This window comes from Neodiprion lecontei, chromosome 1 (genome assembly GCF_021901455.1).
Source record: "Neodiprion lecontei isolate iyNeoLeco1 chromosome 1, iyNeoLeco1.1, whole genome shotgun sequence".
NCBI classification, from domain to species: domain Eukaryota; kingdom Metazoa; phylum Arthropoda; class Insecta; order Hymenoptera; family Diprionidae; genus Neodiprion; species Neodiprion lecontei.
In genome coordinates this window covers 26680788-26697336 of record NC_060260.1, presented here as the reverse complement: position 1 = coordinate 26697336, position 16549 = coordinate 26680788, and the positions used below count along the sequence as shown (strand labels likewise).

Sequence of the window (16549 nt, the reverse complement as noted above, 5' to 3'; positions counted from 1 at the left end):
CACACGCTCGGTGAATCTTTTTATTTATTAATTTCACGGACACCTTTCGTCGTCTCGAAGCTCAGCCTCACCCGTGAAGCAGCCAGCGAACCTTCTTTTTTTTGCAAGCCTAGTGAAGAACCGTTCGAATTGTTCGACTTTGATGCTACCAACGTGTGTAATTATTTGTTGTTCTTTTCTTATGATCTACAAAACGATTTTCGCATACCCGTCAATCTCTTGGATTATTTGGTAAAGTTTATAGAGACTACACGATCGCTTCGATGTCTTTCAGGTTTCTTCTGTCAATCAGTACCGTTCTCGTTCGTTCTTCACCCATTTTCGTCTGCAGTTCAACAGGCTTCGAAAGACTCCGGCTGATCTTTTTCTCGAGAACATCATTTTATGGAAGCATGAGCCGGAAAAGGAATCGTTGTACGCACGGCTAAAACTGGTCCCGCTTACATCGAACCTTTCCCGATCATCCTCGACCGGCATTGTACTGGCTATGAAAAGAGTGCTTACACACACGAAACCGATCAGCTCTGACATTAGCTACAGAAATTAACGACAACCGTCGTATTAATAAGTAGAGTAATCGGCATTTAATTGAAGACTGACTCACCGTATGATCTTATGGATTCATCTGTAACGCCACGTATTATTATTTTTGGTTTGACCACTTCTTTCAACTTCCCGACACATCTACCAACGCTTTGAATCGGCCTTCACCTTACCTGTCAAAGATACGTACGTGATTCGTTTGCGTATCTGTGTTAAGATGATGTAACACAGTCGGTTCACAACAAATTGAATGAAATTTGTTCAAGTCATAGTGTGATTGACACACTTGAACCCAATCCGCATGGAGCCCCTACGGCATATTCCGTTTTGCCGAATCGTCTTACAGTACATTCTTGTTACACGCGATTCAATACCAAGAAACTCATACATGTTTTTCATTGGTAATATGGAACACTTGTGAAAGGTTTTGAAGCACCGGAAGAGGCACGTTATGTTTTACCACTATACGTACATTTAAGTATGCTTTCTAAGTAACAAGTGTAACGATATAGTCTAATCAAGATCAAGTGCACATACATACTCGTCTCATCCCATTAACGTGTTCCATGCAGAGTTTGGAATATAAATAAAATATTGTCCGAAGCAATAATTGGCATAATTTCTATCGATGCAAGAATACCTATAGCAGATCTGTATTTACTCTCAAAAGGATTACTGAGATTGTCCTATAATCACGTTTTACAGTTGGTTAATAACGTCTTGTGATTGTAATGAAACCAAGAGAAGGCTATATCATAACTCTTCCGTTGTTCGACTAACCTGTATTTGATCATGTTTGGTACAATAATTTCAACGTCCATTTGTTAATCGATTCAATGATACCCTTTTTTTCACTGAACATGAATGACTATAAATATCGTTACTTCACATACCTATTATCGCACAGACTTCACGATATTTCGAGATACGAAAGTTCATTAGCCTCGAAATTTATTTCAATCGATCAAAAAGATTCATCAACGATCACTGTGAAGTCATTGTTAATAGACACTATCGTTTCAAATCTTCCAGCAAAATAATTTTTTTTTCTACTAGAACGAGTTGCGGCCACACGAATCATGCATCCGCAAAAGATTCCTGTGTGCATAACAAGTGGTCTGAAAGTAATTCGTAGCGAGCATAATATTTTTCGCTACGCGAGATCGGAGCTCATGATCGATTGCATTTTATTTTTCTGACGTCTGGACACGTATGACCATGAATACAGCAAAAGGATAGTTGGATCGCGATACAAAACGCGTGTATCGTGCCAATATTGATGTGTAATAAGTACACTAACAATAAGTTCATAACGAGCACTGACCGACGCCGTACTAACGAGATATGACGAGGTAGGAATTACGTATAGCCATGTTATATCTTGGCAAATTTTCAACTTTTTACTTCCCGTTCCGACGTTAATTGGCATTTTAACTGTCTGAATTTTTTCGACACTCCGTCCAAGCATGAGGCACAAGAAAACTCAAGTCATACACAAACAGATTATAGGCAAAGTGCCCCAAGATAGTAGTACGTACGTACGTGCGTGCGAGAAGAGCGTTAGTATTACACCAACGCGGAACGAACTCTCACGCGACAATATGCGATGAGCGCCAACCATTAAGCAGCGCTTATTTCACAAGAGAAAAGCACGTAGGCTGGTTATACGGAGCTCCGAATGCCCGCAGTCAGCACGACTGATAGCGTGCGCTATTTCTTTTCGTTCCCTGACAGCACACGTGTCTGATTTCATCGACTTTAAACCCAGGTTACGCTCGCCTCCAGGGAAAGGTTATTGATTCTTGCGCTATGCACCGCAAATACCCTCAACTTACCTCGACAGATTCTCAAACCACTTATAGGAAGCGTTGAGATAGTAATAACAGTCCAATTTGTACTACCCCGACAATCGGGGCGTGAGGATAAACGGAATTCAGGCTATAATTAATGATAACATTTCCAAACACTACTAGTGTACGGGGTACAAGCTTCGTCGAAACTAGGCAATTACTTGTTGCACTCAATCCCCAAGTATTCACGAGTTCCTGAGGCTAATAACCTGTAGCTGAAAGCAGCGACACGCTGATCCGACTTTGAGTGAATTTAAGCCTGCTGAGAGTTTAGTCCGTATATAATACGATCTTCAATTTATCGCTGTTAACTTCAGGGTTTATTCGATAAATGGATTTTAATTTAATCGCTATTTGATCGCACAAAATCGTACGTCGACTGCGATCCGTATGGTTGGAAGGTATTCGTACGGATTTAAGCGCAGGGTGCTGAACATGCACGCTTTTACGATGCTGTATGTCTGAGTGATTTTCATTTTCTCTTCGCATCTCTTCTATTTTGTGTGTAAAAAAATTTAGTCTTCTCAATTACGGTACGGACGGAAACATGCGGTGGTCCTCTCGACATCAGAGAGCTACAAGAACACGCTTGACCATTAGCTGACTAGTCGTAAGTAAAATAATAATAATAAACGTGGTAAGAACCGGTGGCATCATAGCGTGATTCACGATTGTTAAATCCCTTATCCCTTGAACCCGTGCTTGAGAATTAGAAGATGTGGTATTTTTATTGTGCGTTGTATGGAGAAGAGAGGCTTGGCGCACGACACACGCAAAGCCAACGACCGTCAAAGAACGCGGATAAATCTTTGCGTCGCGTAAACAGTACTTAAAGTTTGTATCTAGTGAGCCTGAATCAATCTGTGGTTCGAAAAACCTGTAACATACACAGAAATTAGATTAATTGTATAATAATACTTCCATTCCTGATTTGTTCATTCTATTATAAACGTACGTCAGTCAATACGTGAAGCAATATTTAATACACGAGAAACCTGTAAGTTGAATAAAATTTTGGCTCTTGAGATGGTTCCTCGAAGTCGTGTGTACAGAAAAAGATCAGAATTAACGTTTTCCACACTCCTCGTTGTCCGCAAGCATTGGTACTTAACGTTATACCCACTCACGTTGGCCACACATAACAAGAGTTGAGCATTCAATCAGTTCTTATTTGGTAAGTAAATAGAAAAATGCAGTTAATTTAGCCAACGATCGTTCGGCGGCTGACCCTGTGGGTCAACCATGTTCAATGGACCACTTCGCTGGTGCAGAGGACCGCCATGTGAGCATTTCAAATTCCTAACTTCTAGTTAAACATTTATACAGTTCCGAGTTCAAAAGCGAAATCAAGATTCTTGGGTTCGCGAAGCAAAAGGATCCGGAAAGTGTGACGGGCAATGTGAACCTGACCCCGTAAGCGTAAAGTGACAGCGAAGATTACTGTTTAGTGACGATCCCAGCTCCATGTGCAGGCATCGTGAAAGGAAAGAAAAAACATCAAAGAACTTAATGTCAATAGAAAGATTCGAGTCCTTCCGAACTAACGGTGTGAATACGATGCGATCTAGTTTCTCTCATACCGTCCGTCAATTGGATTCGACTTTGTTTTCACGGGCTCGTTCTACCTCTCAGTCAGCAGTTGCTAAAATAACAAGTTCGAAAGCTGAAAGAATTGAACAACTATATTTAGTTATCTCTCTATATCTATAATGTACAAAAAAAAAAAAAAAACATGCTGTCTGCATGTTCGAGCCAAAGAGAAGAGAAGGTTACCATGGTAGATGTCGATGAGTAGAGAGAATAGACGGTCGGTGTTTCTCAACCACAGACTCCATACGCTTAAAGTAATTCGAATAAAATTAATCCTGCACGTACCGTTAGCCTGTACCTATAACCGAGTTACCCAACTCAGAGACGATTTAAATTTTGCACGAAGATTGGTATGATGGCGAAATTAGTATAACGGCCACCAGGTGATACAATCCAACAGACCGTACAGTTATTGAATAAAGAATTCAAAATTTCACCACGCTAATGGCAAATCAAGCCGGAACGTTATTGAAATCAAGAAGGCGATAGGTCGAATGACTATACTTCGAACGAACAAGACCTGCTTTTACATCTGTTACAGTGAGTTGAAGAGATTCACGATACGTGCGATCGAATAAACGTCCATAAGAAATTCGGACGTAACCAAACACGAAACTTCACAAACGAGTCCAAAAATCTGATGCATCCTTTCGTGCATCGCGTATCCAACACATTTGGCAAGAATACTGATGGCGCCAGCCGATGAGATGATAAATGAATAAGTGAAATGAAGTACGGCCAAGTGAAGTGCGCAGTCAACATAATTGGTTCGATGATTTCGGCACGTAATCTAGGTAGACACGTGGATAGCTCGAGCGTTTAGACGAGCGCTCCAGCCTCGCATTTAATTTCAAATTCCATTCAAAGAGTCAACTCCTCACGTTACACCGAAGCGCGTGTGCTCGTTGCATAATTCACGACCTCTGAGGAGAAGGTGGCTGCAATTAAGATCCGTCGATCGGTACTTGGCCGGACCATATGACGGTGTGGCTGTCTTACCCCATCGACCTGTGTACTTCAAATGCATTACTACGGCTCTTCAGGATGTAATATTGGAACACTACCTACATACCAGCCTCTGCTCGATTAGATATATGCCTCGTGAATATATTAATTAACCGGCTTTGAGTGCGAACAAATGCGCGTCATAGGTCGTATGTAACAATAACCCAACCTGATTGGCTACAAGGGGCGTGGCTCAGATGGTGGGATGTGATTCTTTGGATAAAAGATCGTCAGAAAAGGTCCGACGAATAATCTACTGGAGTTTATACGTAACAACAGGTTTTTTTCTAGCACAATATGGAACGATCTTTTTCCCAAGATTACTTACTACTCAGCTGCCATCTATGTATACATATACAGCGGTGTGATGCAGCAACTGCTGCGAGTCTTTTTGTATAGGTTGCTTTGAAGAACGGTAAAAAACGAAGTAATTGTTCAAACCATTCGAATCAATCGGAGCATCTATCGATTTCTTTTATTCGAACTCGATCGTTTGATCTGACAATTGACGGCTTCACAGTGAAGATAGCCACTGGCGAATGATGCGAGAGTTATTATACCGCTTTGTTTTCTTTTTTTTCCCCACGGCTTCTTTTCACGTGTGGTATTACACGCACGTTTCACGAGTTGTCAAAAATCTCAAGTTCCCACCGTGAATATTGTATAAATTTTTCGGTTTAAATTCAATTTGTCACGGTATATAGATAAGATACAGTGATTGAAACTCCTAATAAGTATCTAATAATCACGCTTTCGTAAAATTAATTTTACGCTTAATGTATCATTATCGTTCACGATATTCGTGCCCCGTGCATTTATTGAGGTGCAATATCTACATGTGACTGCAATGGCAACGATAAAAGATTTCAGTTGCGTCGGTGGCATGGAAAATCATATAGAGACTCTAAAAGAAACGGTATTATTCCCGCTGATGTATGGAGAAGTTTACTCTAGGTTTAACATCAAACCACCACGTGGACTTCTGTTCTACGGACCTCCAGGTAATTTCAGCGATTTGTCAAGTGCACTTATCATTCTTCCATGAAACCAAAGCAATTTCTGCAAACGCGGAACAGCAAGAACCACGGGAGCAATTAATAATCCTACTGTAAGATCTGTCACTGTCACTCATTTTGATGAAATACCGGTGGAACTTGTAGATTAGTTCGGTATCTCATATCTGTTGCTTGATTTATTAATTACGAGGTTAACCGTGTTTTGCGTAGGAACTGGAAAAACTCTCATGGCCGGTGCTCTGGCATTCGAGTGCAGTAGTGCCGGGCGGAAGGTTTCCTTCATATCACGAAAGGGTGCGGATTGTCTGAGCAAGTGGATTGGTGAGAGCGAAAAAAAGCTGCAGGATATTTTTCTTCGGGTAACGAAAGTTCGTTTCTTCATGATTTGAAAACAAGTCAAACAGATGATGTGGGGTGGATCTGAGCGAACATTGTGCAAACAACGTATAAGTTCAGGTGATCAGCTATAGCGCAGAAAAACAGGAAAAAAAACTGCGAACAGCGGCTTCCGGATCAACGGCAAACGCGTGACTTTGCACGTGTCTGATATAAATCTGATAATATATACCGATACTTATATTATTTTGAATAATTTTAGTCCGGTGGCAACTAAGTGGCTCTCAGTGAGTACCACTAATTTAAAAGAGGCTAGTAATGTTTAGACGTGTGAATTTTGAAGCTGTCGAGCAATACTTGAAACATTTAATATAGTCGAGGACTGAGGAAAAAAAAAAATTAAAAAAATGATGGGTACATCAACAAAGTGTTTGCTGCATAATTTATTCATCGTTGAATGAACCGCGGGTATGGTTTACGTTTTCAAATGGCGACATTTGAGTTATCGTTACGAGATTTCTCTAAGCTTCTGGGTATGAGCGGTGCTACTCGTTCCAACTTTGTATATAGCAACGAGATTCTTTAACTGTTTCGGATGTATCGAGGTGGGAATATTTGTGCCGGTGTATCGAACGGTACTAAAATACAAGCGGGCACACGTTCTTCGTTACACGTTTAAGTACTTGAGCGACAGGGTCGAAGAACGATGACAGTAAAGTATGATAGATGTATAACTTGGTTAGTTTGCCTATTCACTTTTTGCAACGTTGAGTCGGCACGCCTTTCGAGACTCGACGTATCGGTTGTCTCGTCGACGACTGGCACCTGACAACCCGGGGTCACCGCGCGAGATTGATAACCGAGAGAATGAATAATTATTTTAATAGGAAGGAGATAGACGCCTCTTTCCCGATAGACCGATTACCTTTAATTAAACAACGACTTTCCCTCTTTTATCGTACGACCTGTCTGATCCGCATCGTGTAATTTACCAGGCAAAACAAACGAAACCCTGTATTATATTCTTCGACGAGATTGATGGATTGGCCCCGGTTAGATCCAGTCGTCAGGACTTCGTTCACACAAGCGTTGTGTGTACCCTCCTCGCCTTGATGGACGGACTGGATAACAACTCGGAGGTCATTGTTATCGGAGCTACCAACAGAATCGAAGCTATAGACCCAGCTCTCCGTAGACCAGGAAGATTCGACAAGGAATTGTACTTTCCATTGCCGTGTTTCAACACTAGGAAACAAATACTGTCGGTATAAATTTTCTTTCTCCCTACAATGCTTGATCTCACGATGCTCGTTCGATTCTACCGTTTCTATTCTAACTTCATGTGTAGTGCGGTCTTGCGTCAATTCTCAAAACGTGCGTCAGATTATTGTGCTGTTACGATATTCCTGCGATTTCATCCTCAATTTAATGGGTGCAGACTTATTTCAACAGCACATAGAATGCCTGAAAATATCAATTGTTGAATTCGCGATGTCACCGATTTTTCTCACGCTAGACTCATCATCAGCTTGGCATGCCTCATTGTTTTGAAATACGTATAAGATTCAGAATCATGTCAATTTTCTCTAAAACCTTAGAACATCAGAACGAAAACGTACCCAACCATCCTTCATTAGTATTACCAAAACTGATACTTTTTTGTTTTTACCTACTTTTGTTTTTATTGTTTAGAAATAAATCCAGTAGATCTATTTGAGTAATGAGAAACGGTATTTATAGATAAATGGACATTCAACATCCGTGGAAGGTAGGTCAAGATTCTAAAATTTCATACGGCGGGTTGCGATAAAAACCGCTTCGTTATATCCGGGGTCAAATGTTCTGGGGTCACAGGCTTTCTGGATATATTCTGAGGATCCACGGGTATCCTAGTGTTGGTCAATGACTAACTTGATGTTAGACTAGCCAACCATAACGAGGATATCGAGGGAAAGTGATAGGAAATTGAATTAGCAAGGAAGCGTTCCTGCAACAGAACCTCCGTAACACGTCAGGCAATCAATGTTGAAACTTTCTTGCACCGATGATGTAACACTGCGCGTAATGGAAAATTCACGTATAATACTGCCACTTCGCGTATACTCGTTTCTGAAATGCAAGCTATGTTATCACAAGCATCCAGAGACGATCCATCGTGAGTCTTGCACAGCACAATTTCTCAATTACTATACTATTATTGTGGCGGTATAAAACCGTAGGAGTGATCGCAAGTTTACATGTAAAGGGAGAGATTGATTGTCACGATTTCCAAATAAGGTTCTCCCCGTGTATGTTGCTACGTATGGTTGATGGAAGACTCGAAGAACAAGAAACCCAAAGAAGCCTTGACCATGATTACCAATAACGTTTCATTAATTACAGGTCCACGTCAACAGCTGGAAACAGAAACCAGCCAAGAGATTCCTATCGTACCTAGCCTCGAAGACAATTGGATTCTGCGGTAGCGATCTTCAGGCTCTATGTGCTGAGGCAGTTATGTGCTGCGTCAGAAGAAATTATCCACAAATTTACACATCGAAAAAAAAACACCGTATAAACGGCAGGTTTCTTCAAGTAAGATTATCATACAAACGACGGAGTCTTTCATTAATTGACACTGCGCAGGCGAGGCAAGTGCCATCGAATAGCGGAAGTTAACTCCAAAAGTCTCATGTTACGCGTTTAGAGTCGAGAGTTAAATGAACCAGCCAAACTGATCGCTCGATCCCCAACGCCGCATCTCCGAAACCCGTCTCATACGCACGTGTCGTGTCTAACCGTTAGCATAATTAACTTTGGCTTTACTGCACGCCACGATCACAAATATGTCTAATACCATCATATTGTACCTATCTATATGCGCGAGCATTTTTCCACGTCGCGTGATCGAGCCACGCGTAGAATTCGTACGTACGGGTGTCAAAGATGTGATACGTGTTGATAAAATTAATTTCAAACATGCGTAAAAAAATATTATGTCCCTGACGGAACGCGTATAGGTGAACAAGCAAGACTTTTTGACAGCAAATCGGAAAATTATTCCGGCTTCGAATCGGATCGTCGAATCACCGGTGAAATGCTTACCAAAAAAAATCGGACCTTTGCTGAAGCAAACTCTCTCACTCGTGATCGGAAGACTCGGAGTTCTCTGTCCTCGGGGGATGTTATCCTCCGGTAAAATGTAAGCCATCGATAGGATGTACCTACCTGGGGCTTGTGTTTATGCATGTTGTACTAACGACTCCATCAATCAACGTCGACGCTCGACTCATCGCAGTTGTCAATCAACTCGATTGAAATATAGTTTTTTGGGTGATTGTACTCGACTCTTTTTCGTACTCTAAATACTTTCGAACAACTTTACGGTTAGATAGTAGGCCTTACGTATGCATTTTCAGCACGGGAAAAGCCACCTCGAAGTCTTCCCGCTGTCCAAGACTAATAATCACTGGAAACGGTAATTGTCACACGCGGTATATCGGTCCAGCGATTTTACACGCGTTGGAACACCTGCCATATCACGTTCTCGACATTAGTACCCTCTACGAGGTGACTGGAAGGGCGGCAGAGGAAGCCATAATCCAGGTATTTTCTCTCCTCGGACGTTAGTGCGTTACTTCCGTTGACGCTTGTCAGCCATCAGCCGATTCATCTCAGTCTTTACTATTTTTCATTCGTCTCGTTTTACTTTCAACGTCCACGTTGACGTCGTCGATAAAGCGGATTAAGGAGGCGCGACGCACTCTTCCTTCCCTGCTGTACGTCCCAGATATCACGGCGTGGTGGGAACTGGTAGACGAACGAGCACGCGTCGTCTTCGCATCTCTTATGCGGGGGCTTGACAGAACCGTGACTATACTGATTCTGACAACCGCCAATTGTCCACACGCCGAGCTTCCCGAGGAGGTTAGTAATTATAGTTAATACAGATTAGACCCTGTGCTACGATCTTCTCAGGATACCAGAGGTTACCGAATTTTTTCTTTCTTTCTTCGGCTGCCACATTAGCCAGTCACGCTGTGTCAAATGTGGGGAACAAAAAAAACATTCATTGTAACAAACGTCATTAATCAATATTCGATGAGAAAGCTTTACCATTCACCTTGGCACCGTGGAGAATATCTGCCGAAGATTTTTTTCATCATTTTGTTACACACAGACACTGTAATAGTCGGCGTTCTTTACACAAGTACTACAGTCTCACTCTGATTGCAAACAGATTGTTGTTGTTTTTTGTCCTTATCATGATGTAGCCGAACTTAGTGCCGTTTAGACCAGAGCTATTTGATTACATTATTTTATTGTGGGTCACGAACAACGTGCGCGCAGACATTTTTCATTAACCCAATAATCAGGGACCAAGGAAATCTTGAGTAAAATTAAATTATGATAAACTTGCGAAGATAGTTGCAACCAATTGTTTTTGTCATTACGCGAAATAATATTTTGGCAGATACAGCAATTGTATAATGAGCGCCAAGGCGAAGTGTTCGAGGTATCGGCACCGGAAGTCACGGAACGAAAAACATTCTTCGAACAACTGTTCTTTCCCTCTGGGTCAACAACGTCAATCACCGAAAATCGATCACAGGATTCGTCTTCTAGCGGTATATATAATATTCTTATCATGTACAGTTCCCCAACTCATCATCAAACAAATTATGCTGTCAGAGAGACCTATAATATACGGCTCTCCAATTATGTCCATAACCGTCTGAATAAATGCGTTGCTTACGACGTGTTGGATGTAAGCGATCTACGACCACTAAAGGTACCTGCATCACGTGCCAACATACATTTTCTAAAACATGTTATACAACCGGATTTAAGTTGCATTCCGAGCTTTCAGCGCATAATATTTTATGATGCTGTGATGGGGAGCAAAAATATAATCACGAATCTGACACTCCACCGATTTGATTGACTGCTAAGTACGCCGAAGATGGTACCATTTCATGACTCGGCTATTTTCCGAAACTACGTTTCTATTACCGCGATCGATTGCTTCTTGCTTCTCATGTACTTTTTTGCTATTTTTATCCGCGATCGAAAATAGATGTGATAGAAGTACCGCCGGGCAAGAGAGTTTCTACGGAGATCGACCCGAGGGCAAAGCCCTGCAGGGTTCAGTCTGTCCATTCAACATCACCGTTTGGTAAGTCAGTCAGACGCAAGCCACAGTAATCCAAGCTACTGATAAGATGCCATCAACTTACTCGCCATACTTGTCAGTTGAGAGTAAAATAAAAATGCACATCCCAAACACTCGCAAATGGATCAATGTGTTCCATTACTCAGTTACACCAGCTCTACCCGGACTGCAAAGACACCTGATAGAACATCTACTCTTACATCACGCGTGCATACTTGTCTGTACACATTTGACGACATCGCACACCCAGACACCAGATCACATTACAGTTCGCTAATAACTACACTTTATCATGTATCACCTAGAGAACATTTCGCAGGTGTTTCATCTTGCTTACCATATGCATACGAATGACCTGGGAATCAGGATATCCTGATCGAACAACCGATCTAGATCGAAGTTCGAAATTAATGACATTAGCTTTAGATAGGCTAGACAAAATAATGAGTCCGGCCATTCCTTTTGAACTTGACTTGCACCAACCTTCAGGAACAGCTTTGAAACGCGAGTATAGCGCAGCCGGCGAGGCCTGCAGGGCATCGAAACGTGCCAGGATGAAATCTGAAGCCAGAAGTATGGATGAAAAGGTGAAGCCAGGTCAAGTTTTGGAGAACATGCCGAGCAATCGAACGACGGAATTATTGCGTAGGACGGTAGCCGTGACCGCGAGATCCAATAGTCAACAACTCGAAAGCCTCTACGCGCTTCTTGAAAGGGCTATTCAAAACCATAAGAGTGATGTATACGCCACCGTCATTAGATGTTTGGACAACTACAACGGGAGTAGAAAGTTGAAGCGAAAAGCCCGCAAGAAAAACGATTACCCTGGGGGTAAATGCAGCAAAAAGTTGGTTTCAAATTGACGTATGCAGTGTAATGCTGGTCATGTAATCTTGTAAGAGACTGGTCATTTCATTGGCCAATAAAGCGTATCGAGTTTAACCGTGTATGTATATCTTGAACATGCTGCTTTCAATACTTGTATGTAACACGCCATGAGAAGTTCCTGCGGACAGAGCTGCAGAGGTTCGACTGATATTGACACCGGTTATGGAGTGTTAAATTTAAGAGTCACCTTTCATTGACTGTGGTAAGCGGCATGGCGAAGTAGGCTGAGTTTTTGTTTGTTACTACGACAACAATAGTGATTCTCTGCTCCTAGAAAGGAATTGATGGTGGTCTATGACAAAGCCAAGCACCCTGCAGGTTTTCCGAACAATGCTTGATAATTGTTCTTTTTCCCCATATTTGTTAACTCTTTCAGTTTCATCGTATGATTCTGTTTTGTTCGTATGGTTGATTGCAGAATATGTAGGTACGATAATAAACAAGGATAAAAGCGAAGACGCATAAATTCAAATGATTTATTATTAATTCATACTTGGTTCATATATACCCTTAATTGTCCATTGACGCTTGAGTCGGAAGAAAAATAGCTGCGTAATGCGAGCGTGAGAAACTTTCGAGCGAAACTCTTCTTTTCCGTTTACTAGTATTCTTAATTCGCCAGCTTTGTTACTCTTTGCTTTATGAATTATGATTCGCGACGAGTCGGCTTAGGTATTTACCGAAGCAAATGAGTTTTGAACAACGATTTATTTTCTCGTAACAGGTTGCTGCAGTGTTGCAACGGTACCGGAAAGTTCGAGCTCGAGAACAATTGACAATGGATGCTCGATCTCTTCAAGTCTAAACTGCCCATTTTATACCCCTTGGTACTGTGTTAAATTTAAATCCCCGCTTACAGCTCTGCGTGAAAGTAAGGAAAAATTATTAATAAATAAAACAGCAAACGGTAGATTCTTGAGAATCGTGACCAAAATCGTGGCCATCAAGTTTACTTCTAATTCGTTCGCCTCAGGAGCAAACCACGTGGGTAACAATGCGGTTTACGATCGCCGTATTACGTCAGAAGATGGAAACTGCGTGAGACTGGTGATGCGGTATAACGGCATTAGCTTAACAATGAAATTTCAATTAAATTTTTAACCGCTAACTCTAATGCCGTTCCGGAACGTGTAACATGCAATTAGTTCAAATTAATATTTGAATTAAAACTACACAGTTAAACGGTCAAAAGTTACGTAATGAAATTTCGGTTATCATAATTCCTTAGTCAATGTACATTCCAAAATGTAAATACGCGCAAGTAAGTGACTGTGGTAGTTTTGATTTCTTGAAAAAAGTAAAAACAAACTCCTTTTCATTCGTTTGCAATTTTCCAACGGAAAATGTGTTGCGTAAGGAGCGCGTCGTTAATTGATTTTCGAACGATCCAAGGAAAAGTTGTCCGTCAAATTATTCCTTCGCTTGACTACCTCAAAGGCGACCCGAAGTCAAGTAGGCATACAAAGTTCCAAACTTGGTAAGTGGCGTGGCTAGAATGAAAAATAAAGCAATCAAAAGAGAAGAGATGTAAGAAACTGGTTTTCTCGAACTGGTCATGCTTATGTCGTCAGCTATTTTTAATTACTGCCAAATAGGCTGTATCGTTCTCCGCTTGGAGTGCAGACTTGAAGGGTCGATTGTTTAAACATTAGCGTGCTATTCGATCTCCCCAACACAGACATTATACGTGAGGCAAAACTCGGACAATAAGTAAGGCGCGAGTTTGAAAGGTGCATAAAACGGTACTAGCATGAACCACGCTCGAAATAACATCGCACCGATAACCAGATCGGAAAACGCAAGGACGACTTGCTAACAAACTAACAGTGCCTCAACCAGCGCTACTTTGGCACGGTAAATTTTGTTCGGCACGCGATAAAAATAACCGACGAACGAATATATACGGTCATTGATTTGAAAATACTGATACACCATAATGAATGAACGAAACCAGGTTGCCCAGCTCTTCATGAAATTCAGATTCAATCCATTCTAACAGTACATGTTTTCTTGTAAGCATCTTTCAAGCGTTTAGAAGCACAATTTTTAAGAAATACACGCACACGTGTGCCGTGATAATTATCTTTCCTGGCAATAGAATTTTTTGGTACTTTCTAACATATATGATCAACATGCTTGCAAATTAAATATATAGTAAATATTTCATAAATCCTTGCTGCAGTCTGTCTAAAACTCAGGTTCGATAAATCGAAGTTAGGATGAGCCAGACTTTATCTTCATCATAAAATCGATATGCGATGCTTGAAGGCATTTGTAAACGACACCGTTAGACTCTTATAGCATAAACATAACGCTGTCCGTTTATAGTTTATAGCCTCTTTGACTGGGATAAACCGTACCTTTGGTTGAACTTGACTAGCCGCCGATATATTCGCGGGAATTTCCTTACCTGAATTACAAGTAAAATAAAATCTAAACCTACCGTTGCTGTCTTTGATAATCGAATCACGATTTTTTGTGGGACAGTTTAGTTACAGAAAACGTTTAACGCTTCTGGTGAATCATAATTTCTCGCCTGAAATTTAGCTCGAGACTACAAACCCGTAATTATACATTCCATGACGATCTTGAAACGATAAGCGCTTTACGACACAAAGATTACCCAACGCAACATGAAACGAATATGTGAAGGTACAAATAAATAATGCCCCCGTTAACTTGCGTCCTAACGTAGGTAGAAGGCACGGTCTATATGTAAGACAGTTATAAATAAACAAAATCAATGCGATCGAAAGAAGTGGTCAACGAAAGACCGCAACGAAATCGAAAGTACAATGTAACGCTTTTCGAAGTTGATTCAGCCACCTAATCCCAGCTTGAAGTAATTCTACGTTTTCGTTCAACAAACAGAATCGGCGTACCGTGCATCGAAGTTTGAATTGAAATTGACAAAAGGTAGGATGAAGAGGATTGAAGAAATAAAAAAAAAAAACTCCTGCCGGCAACAAAACCAGAATAATCATTCGATTTCTCTTCACGATCAATTGCGGCAACGTGACTTCCACTCCACAGGTTACACGATTCGAACGTCCTTATACGTTACACTGTCTTCTGCGATGTTCACGAGAAATTTAAGATTCACGACAGTTACAATGGCGACAGAGGCACGACGCTACATTTTACGATACACGGGAATCCGTCTGCACGCATCAACAAAATTCCTCGCAATCATCGACACGGTTCTAAAGTTTGCGCTGAATTTTTTTTATCGAACTTCAATATTCCGATCTCGAGGATGGAATGAGAACGATAGACACTTGAGAAGATCTAAGGCACTGAATTTATAAAGCGTACAAATTTTCAACGCTTCATTGCACGTGTCGTTCACATTCAAAGGCAATCTTATCGGAGTAGCACATCTTTAAGGAGGTGCTCTGACCGATTTCGACGTTGACGTATATATCTCCAAATATCGAAGTCCACGTATCTTAGATGCGAAAAAAGGCTTAACAGCCTCGTTCTACATGCAATTCTGCACAAAGACACTACAATAATGTATTTTCATTTAACGCAGAAATAAAGAAAATTGCAATTGTAAATTCGTAGAGTTCATCTCATTTCTTTGTCTTTGAGTCAAATGAAAATGGGAAATGAAATGTTTTTGATCAGAATTGCATACAGAATGAACCTGTCAAGCCATTTTTCGTGCTTGAGATACATGGAGACTGGACATCGATATTTGAAAATATATATTTCAACGTCGGAATCGACTGGACACCCCCTCAAGTCCTGCTCAACTGACTTCACTGATGGATATCAAGTTAAGAAAGAATGAAAATATAAGTAAAAATTGCCAATTTGTATTTTTGCACAGATCTGATGAGACATACGAAGTTTGCAAAAATAAGTCCTGTACTGCTAGTACAAAATTGCGTAACTAAACTGAAAATGTTGAGTTTTCCAAAACGTCGTACGTACACTTTGTAGGGATGTGATACAAACAGACACTGCAGAATTTGTGCAGTTTCGTATAACTTCGGAACGTTTCTGTGTCACGTATAAACAGTCGCGGACTTTTTTCTTGCCTCTTATTTTCTCCCAAGGCGAATTCGTACAGCAGTCCTCGTCTTGACATACCGCACCTAAAAGGTAAGTGACCATCTGAAAAAGGATAAAGAGAAAGAAGAAGAAAAAAAAAAAAAGAAACA

The 16549-nt window shown here is 41.0% G+C and overlaps 1 protein-coding gene across 1 annotated transcript; it reads left to right on the top strand.

The window, feature by feature from the left end:
- The first annotated feature begins 5835 nt into the window (after positions 1-5835).
- Positions 5836-12718, top strand: LOC107216743 (ATPase family AAA domain-containing protein 2-like). Its single transcript, XM_046746663.1, has 8 exons — positions 5836-5989; positions 6215-6363; positions 7336-7605; positions 8723-8914; positions 10061-10246; positions 10794-10947; positions 11982-12339; positions 12655-12718. Exons 1-8 carry the CDS (start codon positions 5836-5838, stop codon positions 12716-12718), a joined length of 1527 nt encoding a protein of 508 aa, XP_046602619.1.
- Positions 12719-16549: the final 3831 nt, after the last annotated feature.